Source organism: Scomber scombrus, chromosome 1 (assembly GCF_963691925.1).
Source record: "Scomber scombrus chromosome 1, fScoSco1.1, whole genome shotgun sequence".
Lineage (NCBI taxonomy): Eukaryota > Metazoa > Chordata > Actinopteri > Scombriformes > Scombridae > Scomber > Scomber scombrus.
The window spans coordinates 28,789,507-28,810,715 of record NC_084970.1 but is presented as its reverse complement, the minus strand read 5'-3'; the positions used below and the strand labels follow the sequence as shown (position 1 = coordinate 28,810,715).

Here is a 21,209-nt window from a genome sequence, read left to right as displayed (position 1 = left end):
ATCACTCATACAAACATCCCATCTTCCAGTGCTAAAGTTAACAGTTAAAGGTTAGCTAAGGATTCTGGTTGATGTTAAGGTATAAAAAAAGAATAAAAGAATAATATATTTATGGTTAAAAAAGAATGAAGTCGACAGTAGAAGATGGGATGCAAACTGCAGTCTCTGATGTTGAATTTTTTACATGTTGCACACTGAACTAACCACTGCGACCTCCTTCTCTAACAAGTTTTGTGATGATACAACTCCACGCTCCTGTGTTTGCTACAGAGCGAGAACAGTCATTATCCACACAACTGAAGAGGTTTCTTATCAGGAAAAACATAGGTCATTAAAAGCTTTTGAATAAACAACCAGTGCAGTGTTGTTTTGGTGGTGAGAACAGACTCCTAATAGATGTAAGTGAATTTGGGTCATACTACACCAAAGACAATGCAGCTACTGTCTGAGTAACTAGCTAAATGTGGTTTGTTTGCCTTGTAATTAAGTCATGCACAGCAGTAGATATGATTTACAAACATCTTAATTTGTGGAAATTTGAGCAAGAGAACAGTGAAAGCAGTGTTGCACTGAAATCTTTAGTGACAACTTAGTTTACAGGAAATATTGTAGAAACCAAATGTTATTATTGCATATGAATGTGCAAAAGAAAACAAAAAATAAACAAGTGAATTAGAAAGCAAGAGGAGGCGCATTGGCTCAGCTGCCAATGGTTCTTACAGCCTGCTTTTAGTGCTGCCCTTAAATCCTAATTACTCCCCCCCCCCCCCCACCACCACCACCACCACCACCATAAATAGTCCTATTATTATGTGGAATATGAATTAAAGCCTCCGGAAATTTGGCTTGAACCAGTAAAATGCATATGGTATCAAAGTTGAGTGTCTCATTAAGAATCCACAAAAATCTAACTGAAAATAAACAATCATAGCTATTAGAAAACCTTTTGATGTTTAGACCATTTCTCAGGACTGTGTTGAGGTGGCAGATGACGTTTTCATTAACACCCACACCACCTACTGGGGTGACTAACTACATTATCATTATCTGATTAGTTGTTTGGTCTATAAAATGTCAGAAAATGATGAAAAATATCGACCACTGTTTCCTAAAGTCCAAAATGACTTTTTTGTCCTGACCCACAGGCTACAATTCAGAGATATTCAGTTAACTATCATAGAAACCAGAAAACATTTATATTTAATTAATACCAGAGATGTTGGACACATTCTCATAAAGGTTGACTTTAAGCAATTAATCGATTATCAAAATAGTTAGTGAGGAATTTAATTGTTGGCAATTAACCAACAAATCATTACAGCTGTAGTCCTGTCTGAAACATGCCAGTTTGTTAAATACCTTAAATTTGTCACTCTGACAGGTGAAATTCTAACAGTATAGTATAGCCTATTTTTATTGAAATAATATATGGAACAAATCGTTTCTTTTTTTGTTCAGCCCTCTTGCTTGAAAGCTTCTCAACCTATTGCTCTTTAAAAAAAAATAAAGCTTCAGTCCTCTAAATACTTTCTAGCTAGTTTCAACCAGGTACTAAATAGGTAGAAGCTTATTTGAGTGTCAAGGATTGGTTTAGAAGTAACACTGTGTGATATCAACTGAATAATTAAATAAATTGAATTAATAACATTCATGATTTTTGATCCATAATCAAACAGCAACTTGTAATTTACTAGCCTGTCACATAAACTCCTCTTCCAGTCTGCCTCTTCCAGCATCAGGGTCTAAATTACGTTCAGGAAATGGGACATGGCTTCAGACGAATGGTCTACTAGTCAGACACTAGACGCGTGGCATTAGGATACTTTCCACGCTGCAGAGCTTAAGCCCATGTCTATCCACCTTGAGCCTGAGCTCAACACTGCCAACGAATCACTATAAAAAGAGCCAATTATTTATTGTCAGTTTCCTGACAGGACCGGTCCTACTTATCTTTCTGGGTGCAGTCCCCAAGCCTTCTGCCTCACATTTTCAGCATTGTCAGAGCTCCCGTAGGCCCGATCTTTCATCACTGCGCCAGACTGACATTTCTCTAAATATCCATGATAGTTTTTATGTGCTGCAATAATTTATCAGGCAAGTAGACTAACGTTTTTTTCTTCCACTGGCTGAAAGACAAATGTGGAAAATATTAAACTGGAGCTTTTAAGAAAGAAAATATTCAAATTGTTCTTTCTCCATTTTTTGAGGCAGAAAAATTCATCTTTGTGTCGTGGGTGAAAGGACATTCAGTCCCTACTTGAGTGGACATTTCACATCTCAGCCACTGTATTACATAAGCAGAACCTAGATTCAGTGTTGCTCTCCCGAGCCCGGATTTAGAGGGAGCCTAGTTTTCTTCATCTTTTGCTTACACTACCTCAGTACTTGCTAGTGAAAGCACTCTGGAAGTCCACTTTCCCATTTATAAGAGTGTAACTTTTTCAAGTGGCTGCTTGCGCTACAGTTTGACTCTGCGAAATTTACTATTGTCCAATTAATGCACATTAAATGCATTGACCTTTTAGTAGTGGCTAGATTAAGCTGAGTTATTGAAATGAACTTGGGGAGTAATGATTTTCCTCCTCTCTTTCCTCTGTCATCGGACGACCTGGCTCTGTTTGCTGTAATAGTAAATTCTATGAGCAGTAAGCTGTAATTAGTGTGGAGGAGGGCACCTCAGAATGTGCATTGATTTCTTACTGGCTCGGTGAAAATGCCACGGAAACACAGAGGACATGAAAACGCACATCCCGATGGATTGGTCCAGAAACATGTCTCCTTACTTACTGCAAACAAGTCACTTTAATTACAAATGTTATGCAAAACTGCTGCAGACATTCGAACACATCTAAATAAGTTCAGTAAGAATAGAAGAATATATAAACTACACACGCAGAGCATATAATATGATACAGACAGAAAATAAATGATCATACAGTCACAGTAACCTGTATGTAGACTCAAAAGCTAAAGTGAAAAGATGGGTCTTAAGACTGGATTTAAAATGTCAATATAAGACTTAACGGTGCCTTATCGTGTGAACCAACAGAATAAGTTACTGGGCAGAGGATCCCTGAAGCTGGAAGAGACACAGAGCGGGTCAGAGATGCAAATTCCTTAACTGAACTCTAGATTATAAATGTTTCAGATAGAGGAGTAGCGATGCACTCGCAGGCCCCAAACATGTGAGAAGAGCTGCCGAGGGTTTAACTTTTAAATACTGAATAATAAATGGATGAGAGAATGAGATGAAATGTACAAAATATTGACCAGGAGTAAACAGTATATGCAGTTTTTTTAATAGTAATGATAATTCGAGTTGCGCCATGTTAAATCAAAGATTGGAAATGTGAAAATATGAGATTATGGAATCTTATGGTAATGTAACGTCTGGTGGGTCATGTTTACTGCATTGTCCACAGACATGTTGGCCCTGTAGGCAAACAGCAGGGGGTCCAGGAGAGGGTCTGTGACGGTTTTAAAATGGGATAGAGGTCAGGACAACAGGTCTTTAGTCGTTGAGTCCTGTGGTCTTTGGCTTTTCAGGGATGGAGATGATGGTGGAGGTCTTGAAGTAGGCTGGTACATGGCATGTCTCCAGTGAGGTGTTAAAAATGTCTGTGAACTCTGGAGACAGCTCATCGACAAAGCGTTTCAGGGTGGAGGGAGAGACAGAATCTTGTTCAGCGGCTTTGTGGGGGGTTCTATCTCTTGAACGGCCTGTTAACGTCTCTCTGCAGGGGAGTCGTCATTGTAGTAGGAAAGGAGGAGGAGGAGGGGGGGTCCTCAGTAGTGAGCGGTTATGGACAGGCCTGGGCCCCTGCTGTGGTGGGGGAGGAGGATTGAGTGGAGTGGATCGCGTCACTTATTGTCCCTTTGTCTTTCAAATCAACAGTAAGACTCATTCAGGTCGTTGGTCAGGCGCAAGTCATCAGTGGAGGGGGAGAGGCTTTCAGTTGGTGATCAGTCTGAGGCTCTTCCACATGCAGGCCGAGTTGTTTTCTGGGTCTCCCTCATGTAGCATCTCTCACAACCTCGCTAAACCTGTATTTAGACTCTTTAAACCAGTCATTGTCCCCACTAAAGACGACCCACATTCACTTATGTGGTATTCAAAGCACAATCCAGAGTTTCTTAGTGGTTACAAACCTGCTATTTTGCATGTGTAACAACGTGCTGTTTCAATTATCCACCCTGCAATTACCTACTCTGTCCTCAGGTGCATCTGACTCATCCACCAAACAAAAGTGAGAAGACCAAGCAAAAAAGCGTGTTTGACACAAATTATAACTTGTCATCTGTTTAGGGAAACTTGTTCCAAGCAGCATCCTCTCGGGTTCGTGCCGTGTTTGATGAAAGAATGAGAGAATCACAGTTGTTATCCACACTCTGCTGTCGTTCATCAGGCAGTTCATTTGCATGAAAAAAGTTTGTGAAATAGTTTTTTTTTTCACTAACAACTTAACTTTATTTAATAATAATAATATATATTTGATATAAATTAACAGATAAGCCAGTTGACTAGAACATGAAAGGGTTATGTCCCTCAGTATGTTTAGATGCACCAAAGTAATCAGGTTACAGTCAACCCTCTGTAGTAAACTGATTTCTTAAACGTCATGTAAACGAGAAACTTGAAGCAGTATTCAGGATATGAGATTAGAGAAACCTGACTCTCCCCAGGTTGATATATAATGGAGAAAGCTGATTTCTTGACTAACTTCCTAGTCAGCTTCTCACATGTGGTCATGTGTGTGTGAAAGACTTAAAGAAAATATTGTTGTCACAGCAATCTTTTGACTGTTTGTCCTCACTCATTGTATGTTGAATTTTAAAAACTGTCACAAGTAGAGATGCAACAATTTGTCCTTTTAATTGTTTAAGCAAAAATGGCAAAAAATTCACTGATTCCAGCTTTCCAAATGTGAACATTTTGAGGTTTTCACACATCTATGATTATAATAAACAGATTATCTTTGCCATTAGATCGTCTTTAGACTCTGGTCTGACAAAACGAGACTTGTCGAAGACTAACATGGGCTCTGGGAACTTGGAGTGGACATTTTTCACATTTTATGAACCATATGAATATTTGATTAGATGAGAAAATTATTGGAAGGTAATAGGTTAAATGAAAATAATTGTTAGTTGCAGCCTTTCTCGCTACAGCTACACTTTCTGAATTATTATGAAAACTTCATAATAACAAGTTTGCTTGTTAACATGTCATCTGATTTCTTTTGTAACCTGATTTCTGCCGTATTCATGTAAATATATTCATTTGCTCTTAAATAATTGTGATTCAGTGGAATATGATGAGTCAGTACTGTTAGGGCTTTTAACCGATAAGCCTGCTATGTCATATTTCACTGCAGGCTGCTGGTCTACAGTGCTGACATTTGACTAGATGACATTTTAATTTGCCTCAACAAAATATCAATCGTAGGTGCTTCTAACCTCATCCTGTATGTTTGTGTCCCTGCAGGTGAGTTGTGACCATGCGCTGTCTGGCTGCTCGGGTGAACTACAAGACCCTCATCGTTATCTGCGCCCTCTTCACACTCATCACTGTGTTGCTGTGGAACCGCTGCTCCAGCGACACCGCCCTTCACTTCCTGCCCCGTGCTGCCTTCGTGGCTCCAAGTCCCAGGGTGGGAGATGCTAGCATCAGCAGCCAGCAACACCCTCCGCAGCCTCCAGAACCCCCACCTGTCGTCGGTGTTGTCAATGGGATCAAGTACGAAGAAATCGACTGCCTGATCAATGATGAATCTACAATCAAGGGCCGACGGGAGGGTGCAGAGATCTACCTGCCCTTCAGTTGGATGGAGAAGTACTTTGAGGTGTACGGCAAAGTAGTGCAATATGACGGCTACGATCGTTTTGAGTTCCAGCACAGCTACTCGAAGGTGTACACGCAGCGTGAGCCCTATCACCCCGATGGTGTCTTCATGTCCTTTGAGGGATACAACGTGGAGGTCCGCGACCGTGTCAAGTGTATAAGTGGAGTAGAAGGTAAGACTTTAGTTTATTTACAGTCATCACAGAGACATGTTAGAATATGTACTATGTAAGATCTTAAAATCCACATATCAGAATCAGGTTTATTGCCAAGTAAGTTTGCACATACAAGGGATTTCCCTCCATGCTGTTGTGGTGCAAAAAAGTCAAAATTATACACACACAATAAAAAGTAATAATACATTAAAAAATATGTATAATATATATTCCCAGTGAGAAAAACTGACACAGGTTTAAATTTTCTATATTTAATAGAAGAGAATGAGACTAGGAGACTAAATATTGACCAGGAGTAAACAAGATATACAGTGTGCAGTTAATAATGCAATAAGAGGCTGGCTGCAGACAGGAAGAAACTCTTCTTGTGGCGTGAGGTTTTGGTCCTGACAAGACCTCAGCCTCTTGCCGAAGGGGAGCATTTCAAAAAGTTTAGGTCAGCGGTAGGAGGGGTCGGCCATGATCTTTCCTGCTCACCTCAGTGTGCTGGAGGGACGGCAGATTGCAGCTGATTATAAATAATTAGAACAGTAATAAAATCAAACAAACAACTTCAGTAACAAAGGATAGTGACACAACCAGAATAAAATAGATAGAATAAATTCCAATCATTTAAAATAAAAAAAACCTCAAGTAAAATCAGGATAAGCTCTGAGGATAAAAGCATGAACTAAGAAGAGATTTAAAAAGCCAGCCTTATTTTCTCAGGCAGATCACTCCTGCCTGAGGAGCTGAAGTGGTGCTTGCATAAATGTAATCATTATGCATATGAACATCAGTATTTTAAGCATCCCTAACTTCTTCTGCTGAGATACAATAACTATTTTACAAGGAAGGGCAAATAACACATTTAAATACACTTTCTGAATTCACAGCTACATGTGACACATTTAAACTACGTTAAGACGTGTATTAAGGATCGAAAAGGAAGATACAGGACGCAAAGTAGATATTTATTATCTCAAAAATGCCTTTTAATCAAAAAAGCTGCATTTTCATAAATGTATGAAGTGAGATGAGATTCAGCATTCAGTGGTGTTTTCTCCTCCATGGTGTCAAAAGTAAACCACCCGACTTCCACGCTCACTCTGTTGCATACACCACCCACACAAAGCAGACTCAGTGTATGGAGTCCAAATACGTTGAATTTACTACTAGAGACGTGATGTACAGAATGAGGTCTGTCTCAAACAAGTGATGCATCTTAAATTCTCCTATTTGATGTGTGTGAAAGTGAATTAAGACTTGATTAACAAGATAGTTCAGAACCCACTCAATCTCTGCCACCTATTCCCAGACGCTATTAGCCTCTCTGTAACACTAACGCTACCAAATGTGATTAATGTCAAGTCAATTAAAAATGTTTCTTTTCTTCATTGAGACTCTTCTTTTTCTCTTTTGATTTTTGGGAGATCTTGTTGGATGTCTGTGAAGTAAGAGTCCCTCCTCAAAAGTTGTTTTCTTTTCAAGGTTCCCCTTAAAATAATTACCAGCAAGGATCAATAGCTCATTTTAAAAGGCTATTAGTCGAAACCACATTGTCATTAATATAGTTCTGTCCTCCACTCGCTTGAAGAAGTGGCACCATGCACTCGCCTGAAATTACAAAATAGATATTCATTATCCTTCTTTTATTATCAATAACCTGAAGCTGCCAGTAAAAGAAAAGATAAACCGAACCTCATCAAGCACTAAAAATACAGTTCCTTTTACTTTTAAAAAAATATGGTTGAAAGTGAAGGTAACGGGAGTAGAAGTAGAGTCAGTCCTGAGACCTTTTCCACTTAAGAAGCAAGCCTTTTGTTTTTATGGTGAGTTGTAATAAATGATATATTCATTGGTAAAGTGTCAGGTTACCTTGATGAGCAATGATAGCCGCTGTCTGTGAAAGTAATTGGCCGGCAGTAAATAGGTATTTTTGCTGAGATGGATAGTGCAATTTCCCACATTGGCTTTTTTTTTTTTTTTTTTTCAAACGTGGTGACAAAAATCTGCTTTTCTGTTCATCACAGAAACGGCACCACACTCAGGAGTCCTGTGTTATTCTGTCACACACTTTTTGTGAGATTTTAACATCATCAGTCAGTCGGAGAAAAGCAAATTATGACGTTTAAATTATTTTAATAAATATATAGTTTTATTTTTGCAGAACGTATTGTATCACTTTTAACTGAAACATCATCCATATAAAGACTTCTGTAGGTCACAAATTATGCCTCTGTAACCTTTAATCAAATCAATTCTGTCTTAAAACAGCAGTCAGGTGCCTTTCAAGAACATTTAACAGGTTTATAATCATAATCATTCCTGCTGCTGTTCCTGCATGAAGAACATATGATCCCTTTATAATGCATTTAGAATGTAAGTGAAGGGCTCCAAAATCCACAGATTTAACTATTAAATGTGTTTTGGCACAAAATGACAGTGGACACACTGTGGATTTTGGCCCCATCACTTACATTGAAAGCATATTTGAAGGGGATCTTTTAATAGTCATGAGCAGGAGGACTGCGTTTAACAAGGAAAACCTCTTACAGTGTTTATACGGGCAGCAGACTGTTATATTTAGGACAGACTTGAAAAACTGTGAACGTGCCCTTTAATTGTTTCACAGGTATTAAAGGGAACATATAGCACAAGTCAAAAGTTTGGACACTCTTCCTTATTTAAGTGAATGGAAAGGTGCGTCCAAACTTCTGACTGGTGTTGTATATAGTGGAAAATGGGTCAGCTGAGCCAAATCCATTGGTACCTCGGGGCCCAGCAGAAGGCAGCCAAGTTATTCTCACCCTCCCATTTCCTGTCGACCATTTCTTTTTGTACAAAACAGAGGAAACATATCGAGACTCACACTCGCACACACACACACAATTTACCGAGGCCCATTAATTAAGCTCAAGGCTCCTTGCTATTTAGCACTCCGCGTGCACAAGCATACTCACCTCTCTTCAACTTAACACATTTTTATAGGTGAAAATAACAGTTCATTAACTAGCCTGTCACAGTCAGAGGTGCCGCAGAGCTTAAACAAGGTCACGAGAGCATTTCCATTCTAACGCACCCTGCTGTCCATGGAAAACGTATTAAACAGGATCCTCAGCAATATGCAGGAAATGTTTTGATGCCTCTTCTTATTCATTACATCCATTTAGCTCCTAACATATTCTGTTGGGATGTCAAAATCTTGCATCCAGATCATTAAACTGGTATCTCCGGCTCAAGCAGTTGCTGGTTTCGTAAAGCCGTGATGGGGTTGGGCAGAAAACTGCTTAACATCACCGATTTTTCAGACAAATTAGTCCTAAACTTACAGTTAGTCATTTTAATGCAAATGTATTCTCTCAAGGCTCATATTATTACACAGACTCTGGAAAAAAGCATCACAAACAGCACTTTTATGTGCTTTTACTTGTCACATCCCCTGTAGGGCTTATGGTTTTATAGTCGAGGGTTAGAAATGGAGGTTTTTACTTTCACTCGTTGCACCAGAGACTCCAGAAAAGAAGCAAAGTGAATAATAATGACACTCTTGCAGCCTGGGCGCTGTCATTAGTGGAAGTTGTTAATCCCGTCTCAACAACACTGTCTCAAATCAGGATCTGTCTCGTTTTGGACCATCTCCATCGTCAGTCCCCGTTCTACTGCAAACAACATTTTCACACACTCCTTTAACACATTGTATGACCTTTTTAAAGCGTGTAATAAAATGCGCACACTCACACTCATGCAAACATGTACATGACACATCCTCTCCTCTGTTACAACACCTGTACACACTCAATCTGCTGACCAAGATGAGTGCAGCACTTTCATGTGAAGGCGTGTGAGGTGGACTAAAGATGAATGAGTCTTTGAACACACTGAAGGCCGGGCACGTTGAGGCTACAGCCCGCTTACAACGACTCCAAACCACAAATTAAATTTGGGCGGACAGTGTTTCAATCCCAGTTGGATCTTTGCCAGGTCAAAAATCGAATGAAGTTGTGGTTTTAGCGAGCGTGCAGGCGTTACTCTTTTCATCTGTGCTGCTGTCCGATAACCTTTTTCATGTTACCAGCCAGGATACAAGCAGCTCCTGCAGTGTGTCGAGTTTTAAATACAGATATTAAACATGTATGAAGCTATTAGGCCACTAGAGGGAGAACACAAAATGTTTGCCATAAATAAATACCCATTACATCATTTCCTTTAAACTGGCGGGGCTAAGGCTAAGGACACAGGATAACATAAGCATCCCTCTGGAGTCATGTTTAAGGCCAGTTTATACAAGTCCATTTATCCACTTTGAGCAAAATCCTTGTTTTTTTCTTCACACGTTTATTTCTACACTCCAGCTGTTTGAGTTTGTTTGCTTTAAATCCAAAACTGTTTAGCTAAAGGAAGCTAAAAGAGACAAAAATTTGTCATAAATCTCAGTTAGTTTGTGAGCCGTTCCTTCACATTAGAGCCCAACCAATATATTCATCCTATTACAGATATATCAGTATCGGTGAATATGTTGTCCGATGTGTGCTAATATTTATTTATTTTTTATGTTATATAGGCACCTTTTTAAAATATTTAATCCTTTTTCTTAATTCAAGTTTAATATATGTATTTTTTTTTGTTTTGTGTTTTTTTTATTCATAGCTAATTATAATGATTGAATTCCCAGTGAGTTTCAGAGCACTAACGTCATTTTATACAATGACGTTTGTTGTTCAGCTGTAATATATCAATGTCCATTACATATCTTTGTCATACTGTGATAACCACATTTGAGGGACCATTGCAAAAAATTGTGTGTCTATGTATGTTCTGTACAACGTTATCTGCCAATATGTCAATTTGGAAAAATTGTTGCTCCCTAATATCGTATCAGCCCCTAAAATCCAGTATCGGTCAGCCCTACTTCACATTGCACATTACAGTAATTTTGCTCATTGTTAATATTAAACATATAGTGTATCTTAATTACCGTAAAAAACGGTGTATAAGACACACCTTTAGCACGATATGTTTTCATTTAAAAGTGGGGTGCGTCTCAGAGAGCGGTTTGATCTGCATATGGTTATAGGTATGTAAAGGGTCATCCACACTAAGAACGATAACTGTAAAGATAATGATGTGTAAAACACACTTATGAACTATAACGTCCTATAAACAGAGGTGTCAAGCAGGTGCTGTGCGCTCCAGCTGTGTCGACAGCAAATGAAAAAAGATAGATTATTGATGACCCGTTCCTGCTGTATGTTGTACAGAAAAATATAAAATAAAACCATGCGGGTTCACCGGCGGGTGCTGATTCAGTGTATTCAGAAGTATCTCAGCCACTAGTTCGGGACAGCAGCAGATGTTTGAGTACAATGTGTAAAAGTGCACAGATTATCAGCTTTTATTGCACAGAACTGGAGCCTAGAAGATTGACTAACTTTGTTGTTTTTCCACTGGATGTAACAGAGGATGATGCTTTGTTTGACTCTGGTACTGACACAGAGTCCAGGGACAGTGTGCTTGGTGAGACTTACAGCGACTCGGGCACAATATTTGCACACAGTGAGTGAGATCAAGAGTTTTAAGCATATAGCTTCCTGTGTTCTTTTAAAAGCTTTAATTGAAACTCATAGCCTAACCCGAACCCAGTCTGATTTAAATTTACCGGTCCAGTTCAGTTAAGCAAATCATACCGAGACCTTTAACCATTAACCCGACACACTGTTTCAGATGTAATATGTGTGTTTTGATTGTCTTTCAAATAAAAGTAAATTGAAAGTTTTGGAGAATTAATATATGTTAATTATTATTTTATAATTAATAACTCTGGTGCATTCAAATAAACCAGTCTTTAATAGAAAAGTGTTTTTCCCTGCATAACACCCCCCAAAATAGACTGCGTCTCATACACCAGTGTGACTTATACACCAGTTTTTACGATTAGCTTAAAATATTTCAAATGTTTGTTGACAGGTGAGAGGTAGAAAAAAAGGCCAGTGTTTTAAAAAATAAGGAGGAAAATAAGCTGCAGCTACTACGAGTAATAGTGAAACATTTCTTCTGCTACATTGAATGCAGTAGGCTAAGAGCCTGCTTTGATTGGCAAAAGACCTAGTTTCTCAGATTTCTAGAAAAGTCATCTCGGGAGTCGTGAAAATATGTGGAGGCTTAACAGTCAATTCCAAACGGATTACTCAGTGTTAGTCAGTGAGAGGCACAGTGGTTGGATTTTGACAGTCATTTGACTTAAGTTGTCAAGGGAGATGCCAGTAACAAGATGGGCATGGAGAACTGTGTGTGTGTGTGTGTGTGTGTGTAGGAAGGGGAGGGGAAGGGGTGGGATTTGGGTTGTTATCTACACATACATCACATCGGTTCTCAGTCATGAGTTGTTTGTGACAACTTTGCAGCTATAATGTGGCATGCAGCACTGGCCCGTGCTATATATGTGTCCCCATAAACATCACACAAATAAATAAATACATTCATGCCCTCATTTTGAATGCTGATCAAGTCTCATTGAGAGAGGAGGGGGACGGGGAGACACAGAATTGTTTCTGTACAGAGAGAATGGAGTATATTTTAATAATAGCGTTGCACTCTGTCAGTGTTATTGGTCTCTCATTTCTCATTCTGAAAGCAGCGACACCACAAGGTTACCAGCCTACCTTGGCTAAGCTGGTTAGCATATATCCAGGAGTGTGCTAATGGTGCACCGCAGGTTGAACTCGCACTGTAGAATTATTGTTCCACATGTCTTTGTGTATGTGGGTTTGTGAATTATGAATCTATTTTGATAGTAATTGTTTGGGTCACAGACTGTATTCTTCAAACAGCTGCATGCACCAAACTATAGCGTCCATACTGTGATGGTTCGGGACAAATGCACGTACCGATACAACGTTAAAGGCAAAAAGTGGATTGACAGATATGTGTATGTGTATATTTGTATATACAGTATTCTGAAATCAGTCCCCTTATTATACATGTAACTTGGAAGTTTTTGTGGCCAGTCGGTTTGAGTGTGGTTGGTTGGGATACCTGTGAAGAGGTCAGATCAGCGATTAAATGATAATTAGCGATTAATCTGTCAATTTTTTTCTGGATTAATTGATTAGTTGTTTGGTCTATAAAATGTCAAAAGATGACGCCCTCAGATGGCTCCTTGTGTTACATCCAAAAGTCCACAACCCAAGATATTCAGTTTACTGTCATAGAAGAAAAAGACTCAAAAAATCTAAACTTTTGAGAAACTGAAAAGATCATTTTGACATACTTTTCTTAAAAATGTCTCAAAATGATTTATCTGAATGTTGTGTCGAGAAGGGTGAATGTGTATGAACACTTAAGTTTATTTTATTTGTAGTCCAAATGTTTTTTCTGTTTCGGGCCAACAGCAGAATCTGTATGTCGGAGAACAACTAAAGATAAAATCGAGTCTTTTGTGCAAGATGCTTCCTGTTGGATACAATAAAACAGACAATATTAAATTACTACATAAGGAGTCTAATGTGAGTATATTCTGGTCTTCCTCTCAGAAGGATGGGGGGTTTGAGTTACACTTGTGCTCTCTCTGTCAGAAGCTCTTTATGTGAACTATCTGTTAATCAGAGTGATTCTTCTGCTGGAGCTATTTCTGGCCGTGTATGCAGGGAAGCTCGCCTCTGGTGAAACACGGTAGATTAACTTGAATTTCACCACATTTACCAAAGCAGGTGCTTTTTCTTTCTAACCTTCTCTTTTTTCTCCTTCTCTTTAGCAGTGGCCATTTTCTATTGTCTTCTGTGTCTGTGTTACAAGAAATTTGTAACAGCCGCAGTCAGCCCCGTCAGATTACTAGAGAGATTTGTGTTTGGCATCACTAATTAATTTCAGGACAATTTTATCGATATGACAGTGTGACACTAACCAACAGATTCAGTTTTTCCTCAAGCCAAAAAAAAAAGGCGTTATGACAACTGCTATCCAAAAAGGAACTTGTGCTTGAAGCATTTAAACTGATAAGCAGAAGAAGACAACCAACCACAGACACATCTCACATGTAAGGAGGTCATTTTCTATATTTACTTTACATCATTTTCCTCCTTTTCTTCCCTCTCTTCCACCCAGGTGTGCCTCTGTCCACTCAGTGGGGTCCTCAGGGCTACTTCTACGCCATCCAGATCTCCCAGTACGGTTTAAGCCATTACAGCAAAAACCTGACTGAGCGGCCGCCCCACGTAGAGATCTACGATACAGCCGAGGAGAGAGATAGCCGAGCCAGCACAGCACCCTGGAGTGTGCCGAAAGGTTGCAGTCTCAGCCGCATCTACGACAAGACCCGCACCACCTCCGTGCGTCAGTTCAGTGCTCCAGGTACGTAAGCCGTCCACAAGCCCAGATGGCCTGAGGGCAAGGAGCTTATCTCCTGTTAACTGTGGCTGTAAGAGGCTCGATATGTAACGACACCCTCAGGACGGGGATGATAGTCTGCGGTGAGTCACTGCCACAGCGTTAGAACACCAGCAGACTGCGTTCATCGATGGTGGACTCAACACATTATGACAGATTCTGTACAAAAATTATAATTAAAGAACCCACATCACACATTTCCTCCTATTTTGTTCACTTAGTCAGACATTGTGCCGTGTGGATGTATTGTGAAGATTCCCGCTGGTGTTAAAGACAGAAAGTCATGTAGTCAACATTGATTTCACTGCAGACTTTAGCTTTAGCTTTTAGGATGAATACCAGTGAAATGACTTGTTGTCTGCAAACGTTATCAGCTGTAGCCAATTAAGCTTAATCCTGTTTGTTGGTTATAGGACAAAATAAAGCTTTAGGCTGTCGTCTGTCCGTTCTAATGAAAGCTAGAAGACTGGTTTCTTATCAGAGAGACAAACAGCGTGTCTCTTCGTCGAAACAACGCAGGTGATCGAGCCACGCTGTCAGATTAAAATTATCAACAGCTGGTGGATGGAGATCAGTCATCAGAAAACTAAAGCTCAAACTTTAAAGGGTGGAGCTGAAATCATTGTGTTGTTTTATTGCCGTTCCCATAAAAATACAAAGTCCATCTTTCCTACAGTCACTGTGTCACTCTGCCCTAAGTCAATTTGTTCCTACTGAAGACATAAATATAAAAAATTGGATATGAAGCTTGAAGAATGTGCTTTCACGTGTAAAAAAAAAAAAAAGAAAAAAAAAAAGAAAATTGAATATCACCAGGTTTGTCTTTTATCATGTCGAACATATTTATCTATTAAGTTTTATCAGTCTAGTCGCTCTTCAGGATTCGAGGCTTTGAAGCGACTCGTGCTGTCAGTCTGTGAAGCTAATGTTAGCTCTGAATGCTACAGCGGGGAGCACTCAATTGTGTCATATAGTGGTCGTCAGTCAGATATCATCAGCTTTAACATTGTCACAAGTGATTTAGAAGAAGTGAAGGATTAAACAAACCTTTTTGATTTTAATCAACCTTTCTGTAGTTAAGAAATTATTCTCATAACATGATAGAATAATTTGTTAAGATGTGAAGGTCTCTGATGAGTTGACACAAAAATGGTATTTAGCAAGATTTGAGCATTGAAAATCCCCAAATATAAAACAATTAATATGCCTTCAGAAGTGACACTGACTGAAGGATGTCACTGTCCTTGGTGGGATTTTGCACTGCTTCAACTCCAAGGGCTCTTAATTTAATTTACCGCAGTCAAATTGTATCAGAGTCTCCTCCAGCCTCCCTCAGACTGTACATTTGATCATTATGTGCATATTTCTCTTTTATTTATCTGAAAATGGATCTATAAGGAGAAAAAATATAAAGAAGGGGAAAAAAACTGTCTCCCTCTTTAGTTCTGTTGTCCTTTGTCTCAAACAGGATTGTATTCAGAGCTACAAAATGCTGCTTTTCTTTGTCTCATGTGATAATAAATTTAATATCTTTAGGTTTTGGACTGTTTGTCCGACTACAGAAGCAGTTTTAAGATGTCATCTTATTAACTGATGGATCAATTAATCAAGACAATTATCAGCAGATTAATTGATGATGGAAAAATCCTTATAGGAGACACACAGTGTAACTTTCATATTTCCATTAAAAACAGTTTTGGGTAATTAGGTACAGACTGTGTGCTGTACACCTGTTAGTGGTTTGAATATCTAAACTATAAATAAAATGATGATGATGATGATAACAAAGATTGGAAGTCTGGCCTAGTTTCACAGCTGACCACGGCCACTAGATAATTTTCAGAGTTATTTTTGGAATCTGGAGAAATCAAAATGTTTCAGCCGGTGCTGACAGTGAGCTGTCTGATCTCCTGCTGATATTTCCAGGGCGCCCTCTCTCACTTTCTCTCTCTCTCTCTCTCCCTCTCTCTATCTCTGTCATCTGTTGATATGCTGTCTCTACTGTAATTTTCCTCTCCTACTAATTTTCTCTCTCTCAACTTCTTATCAACAACAATTTCTTTTCATTTCATCTTCTCCACACTTTTTTTTCTCTTTTCCCTCTCTGCTCCTCGCTCACCTTGTCTCACAGCTCCAACTCCCCATCATCGCTCTCTCTCTCTCTCTCTCTCTCTCTCTCTCCTTCCTTGTCATCATCATGTTTTCATCATCACTCCTCTCATCACCCACTCGGCCCTCCCTCTCCAGTGTTCATTCTCCATTAATCTTTTTCATCTACCCCTAGATTTCAGTCTCTCCTCCACCACTTTCTACCCATTTCTACCCACTTATAACCCCTCAGCTCTCTTGTACTTCCTAAACATTGCAATCGTTCTTTTCTCTATCTGTTTATTTTGCTCTCTCATCAGAAAACTCATCTAAAATGTCCTTGTTTTCTTCCCTCTGCTGTCAGTTTCTCTTTCCGTCCTCCCCTCCCTCCACTTCCTCCTACTCCTTTCTTTCTGTTTGGGTCTCTCATTTTTCCTCCTTACTGTATCTAGGGCGCTGGTGTTGAACAGCCTCTCAAATCCTCTGACAAGTGGATCAATCGTCTGTCCCTTGATAATAACCTACCATCCACCATCTGCACATTCCTGCACGAACATGGTCCACCACTGAGCACCTGTATTTTCTGAATCCACTCGTGGTTGGTTGATAGTTTTCAGTGTACGTAGCTGCAGCGGAGTAACAGCTGTGACCACTGCAGCGTCTATAAAAAGTTGTTAGTAATGAAATAATAACTGTATTGTAAGTTATAATAAGTTAAGTCAGGGTGGCACATTGCATGGTAGCTCTCTGCTGCTGATGTGTGTGTGATTGAATGGGTAAATGAGCTGTGGATAAAAGCACTATATAAATGCAGCCATTTACCATTTAATCAATTATGAAAATAATCATTAGTGTCAGCCTTGTTTACAACATTGAATCAAAGCAGATATAATGTAGGATGCTTTTTTTGGCACTGATCAAAAAGAAAAAGTCCCTTTAACGTCAAACCAAAAACAAATCTCTAGTGGCCGAGCCAGAGTCCAGATCTCAATCTGAACTTGTGGTTGGACTTGGAAAAATGAAGCCTGTTGACTCCTGATCGTTGTGCAACCTGTCAGAGATTGAGCAGGTTTCCAAACAAGAACAGACGTGAGGAAAATATCAGTTTCCATATGTATAAAACTGATAAGAGACAGAGTCAAGGCTGCAAATTCTGCCAAAGGTGCAGCTACTAAATACTGACGGGAAGGAGGTGAATACTTACACAAACATGTATATTGTATTATGGCAGCAACTAATGATTAATTTTGGTCTTTAAAATGTCAGAAAAAATTGCCAGTTGCACTTTGTTTGAGATGTTAAATATCTTGTCTCATCTGATCAGCAGTCTTAAACCTCTTAAAAAAAACAAAGCATTTGAGAAGCTGAAAACATCAAATCATTTGCATTAATGCTTAAAAAATTACGATTAATTATCATAACAGCTGCTGATTAATATTCTGTTGCTCGACTAATTGTTGCAGCTCTAAAACGAGATCACTTTGTGGAGATCTTGATTTCACTTTGACATTAAAGAGCTTTTTCCGCCAATTAAAACCAAACAAACATTAAATCTACTTTGATTCAAAGCTGTCAGACAATAAAACATAAAAATTAAAAAAAACTTCCAAGGGTGGTGACTGGTGAGTATATTTATATAAGCTCTGTGTGTCTCCAGTCAGTGTGGATGAATAATCACATGTGCTTTGTGACTGATGTCGCTTGGATCATCACGTGCACAACAAGTACATACATGTGTTTACAAGTGTTCGTCTCACACTCTCACTCATGTACACGAGCGTCGATTTACGCTGACATATTTCCAGCTGCATGTCATCCCCGTCTCATTTCTTATTGCTAAACAGGCAGAGAGCAGAGCTGAACTGAGGAGGTGGGATCTCGTCTATATTCCCTGCCCATCCTTTATTGATGGCAGAGTAATCACGGGGCCAGAGTACAAATCCACTTACTCTCTGCATTGCCTTAAGTAATGGATTTATGAGTGCATTAAAGAGCCGTAGTCATCCAGAGGCCCCTGCCAGACTGGCTCTCTCCTTCATTCTCCCCCTGATCGACTGTCTTTGTGTCTCTGTCGGCCTCGTCTACTTTCGCTCTCTCAGCTCATGTCATGTGAGATCTCTCCGTCTCTGATTTACAATTGTCTTCTCACCATTGGCTCATTTTCACTCTCTTCCCTTTTAAGAGCACTTGTGCGACCCATCATTCCATTACCCTCCTTTTTTTCCCCTGACTCCTACACTCTCCCCCCCCTCTCCATCCTTTGGGGAGCTGTGATTAGGAAAGGTTTATTGGGGAATTTTTTCGCTGCACAGACCAAGTAACAAGGCCAAAGGAGAGATTATTCCAGAAGCTGCCGGCGCTTCGGGGAGTTGAAATGAATTCAGAGCAGAAGTGCCTGAACTGAGCTGGCACAGAGTAGATACAGTAAGAGGAGTGGTGGCTGCGTGGAAACCGAATATCATCTCAGTTGGTGTCTTTAAAATTCGCCGGGAAGAAAATTTGGAGATGCAAATAGAAAAGTTGCTGCAGTGCATCATCATCTTCTTCTTCTTTCACTTTCTTCTTCCATCCTGCTGCTGTTCTTCTTCCTCAGATTTCTGCCTCTCTATTCCCTTGCTTCTGTCCTCCTCCTAATTAAGCTCAGTGTGCAGTGACATATCTGTACTGTACATCTCATGAGGTGTGTGTGTGTGTGTGTGTGTGTGTGTGTGTGTGTGTGTGTGTGTGTGTGTGTGTGTGTATGTGTGTGTGTGTGTGTGTGTGTGTGTGTCATACACACACACACGCACACTGACACAGAGCAAGGTGCTTCACACACGTAATAATGATACAAGACCGCAGGTAATAAAAAAGATACTTTGACCGTAGAATTTCTCTGATCATTTAAGAATGAGACTACAGAGTGAATCTTGGGAACAAAAAAGTTGAGCGATCATAGAAACACACATCAAAGCAGATCTTGTTGAAGGAGGCAGACACCCTGAAAAAAGCTTGCAGCCAATGTGCTTAAAATAATCCATTGTCATCCAATATTCAAGTTTTTTTAAATCAGTCAAATGAGGTTGGTAATTTTTTCTGACCTGAAGCACCTGAAGAAACACTAGAAACTTTTCTGCTGCAGTTCAGGTTCGTTATGTGTGTTTTTAACATCTTCCCCATTTATCTGCACCCCCCGCCACCTTCACAGAGTCCTCAGACGGTGTGGCCCTGCAGCTGGGTAACTCCAAAGACTTCATCCTCAGCTTGGACATCAAGTTCGTCACCAACGGCAGTGTGTCTGTGATCCTGGAGACCACAGAGAAAGGGCCGCCCTTCACCATCCACTACGTGACCAGCACACAGCTCATCGCCTTCAAAGATCGGGAAATCACCTACGGCGTCGGGCCGCGAACCACTTGGAGCACTCTGACCCGCGACCTGCTCACCGACCTCAGGAAGGGTGTCGGACTGTCCAACACCAAGGCTGTGAAGGCCACTAAGGTTAGTGTGATGTTGTTGGTTGATTTTAATAAGCTATGATTTGTAGTTAAAAATCACACAGTAAACCTCTGCTGGTTTGTCTTATTGAGTCAAATGATTTTTTGTTACTAAAACTGTTTTTTAAATACTTTATCTATATATCAATTCTGAAGTATTTGAAATTGTTAGAGTTTGTAAAAATGTAATTTATGATCTATTAAGATATGAGAATTTACAAGTAGATTTTCAAATTAGAAGACGTTTGACACTAGGCTCTTATTTCAGTGTTTTAATTGTTTTGTCTGCATTCGCACATGATTCCTCTCTCAGATCATGCCCAGACGAGTGGTGCGATTAGTCCTACATGGACGTGGCTTTGTTGACAACGTCACTATCTCCACCACCGCCCACATGGCCGCCTTCTTTGCAGCCAGCGACTGGCTGCTGCGCAACCAGGACGAACATGGCGGCTGGCCCATTATGGTCACACGTAAACTAGGTGAAGGCTTCCGGCCTCTGGAGCCCGGCTGGTACTCGGCCATGGCCCAGGGCCAGGCCATGTCCACCCTGGTGAGAGCCTACCTCCTCACCAAGGACCAGGCTTACCTCAACGCTGCCCTCAAGGCAGTTGGACCCTACAAGGTGCCTTCAGCGCAGCACGGGGTCAAAGCTGTGTTCATGAACAAATACGACTGGTATGAAGAATACCCCACCACGCCCAGCTCTTTCGTCCTCAATGGCTTCATCTACTCCCTGCTGGGACTCTATGATTTGACTGAGACAGCTGGCGAGAAGGTTGGCAGGGAGGCCGGGCAGCTGTTCAGCCGCGGCATGGAGTCGCTGAAGGCCATGCTGCCGCTCTATGACACTGGGTCTGGGAGCATCTATGACCTGCGCCACTACATGCTGGGCACTGCGCCCAACCTGGCACGCTGGGACTATCACACCACGCACATTAACCAGCTACAGCTGCTGGCATCCATAGACAACGCCCCCATCTTCAAGGATGTGGTGAAGCGCTGGAAAAATTACTTGAAAGGGATTCGGGCCAAGCACAACTAGACAAACCGTCTAGTTGTGCTTTGGCCCGATATAATATACAGCTGAGATGATGACTGCAAAGAGGCTGAGTATAGCGTATGTGTGAGGATTGAATGAATGATGTGAGGAGGCGGCTCACATCTTATGTCCCAGTTTTGTTTGAGGTTCATAATCTAAAGGATGAGTTCAGTCAGCTGCAGCTCTCAACACTCAAAGTTTCTCATGTGCTCTGTTGCAGG

The 21,209-nt window shown here is 40.3% G+C and overlaps 1 protein-coding gene across 2 annotated transcripts in view; it reads left to right on the top strand.

Moving 5' to 3' along the window:
* The window catches only part of glceb (glucuronic acid epimerase b), a 54,875-nt gene extending 33,879 nt beyond the window's left edge, over positions 1–20,996 (top strand). The window contains exons 3-6 of one of the 2 annotated variants that reach the window (XM_062425014.1): positions 5,486–6,015; positions 14,101–14,346; positions 19,658–19,950; positions 20,260–20,996. In XM_062425014.1, coding sequence (XP_062280998.1) covers positions 5,499–6,015; positions 14,101–14,346; positions 19,658–19,950; positions 20,260–20,991 — 1,788 coding nt within the window. In that variant the 5' untranslated portion in view covers positions 5,486–5,498 and the 3' untranslated portion in view covers positions 20,992–20,996. Of the gene's footprint in view, positions 1–5,199; positions 6,016–14,100; positions 14,347–19,657; positions 19,951–20,259 lie in introns of those variants that run through there. The other variant, XM_062425024.1, reaches the window with a different exon arrangement.
* Positions 20,997–21,209: the final 213 nt, after the last annotated feature.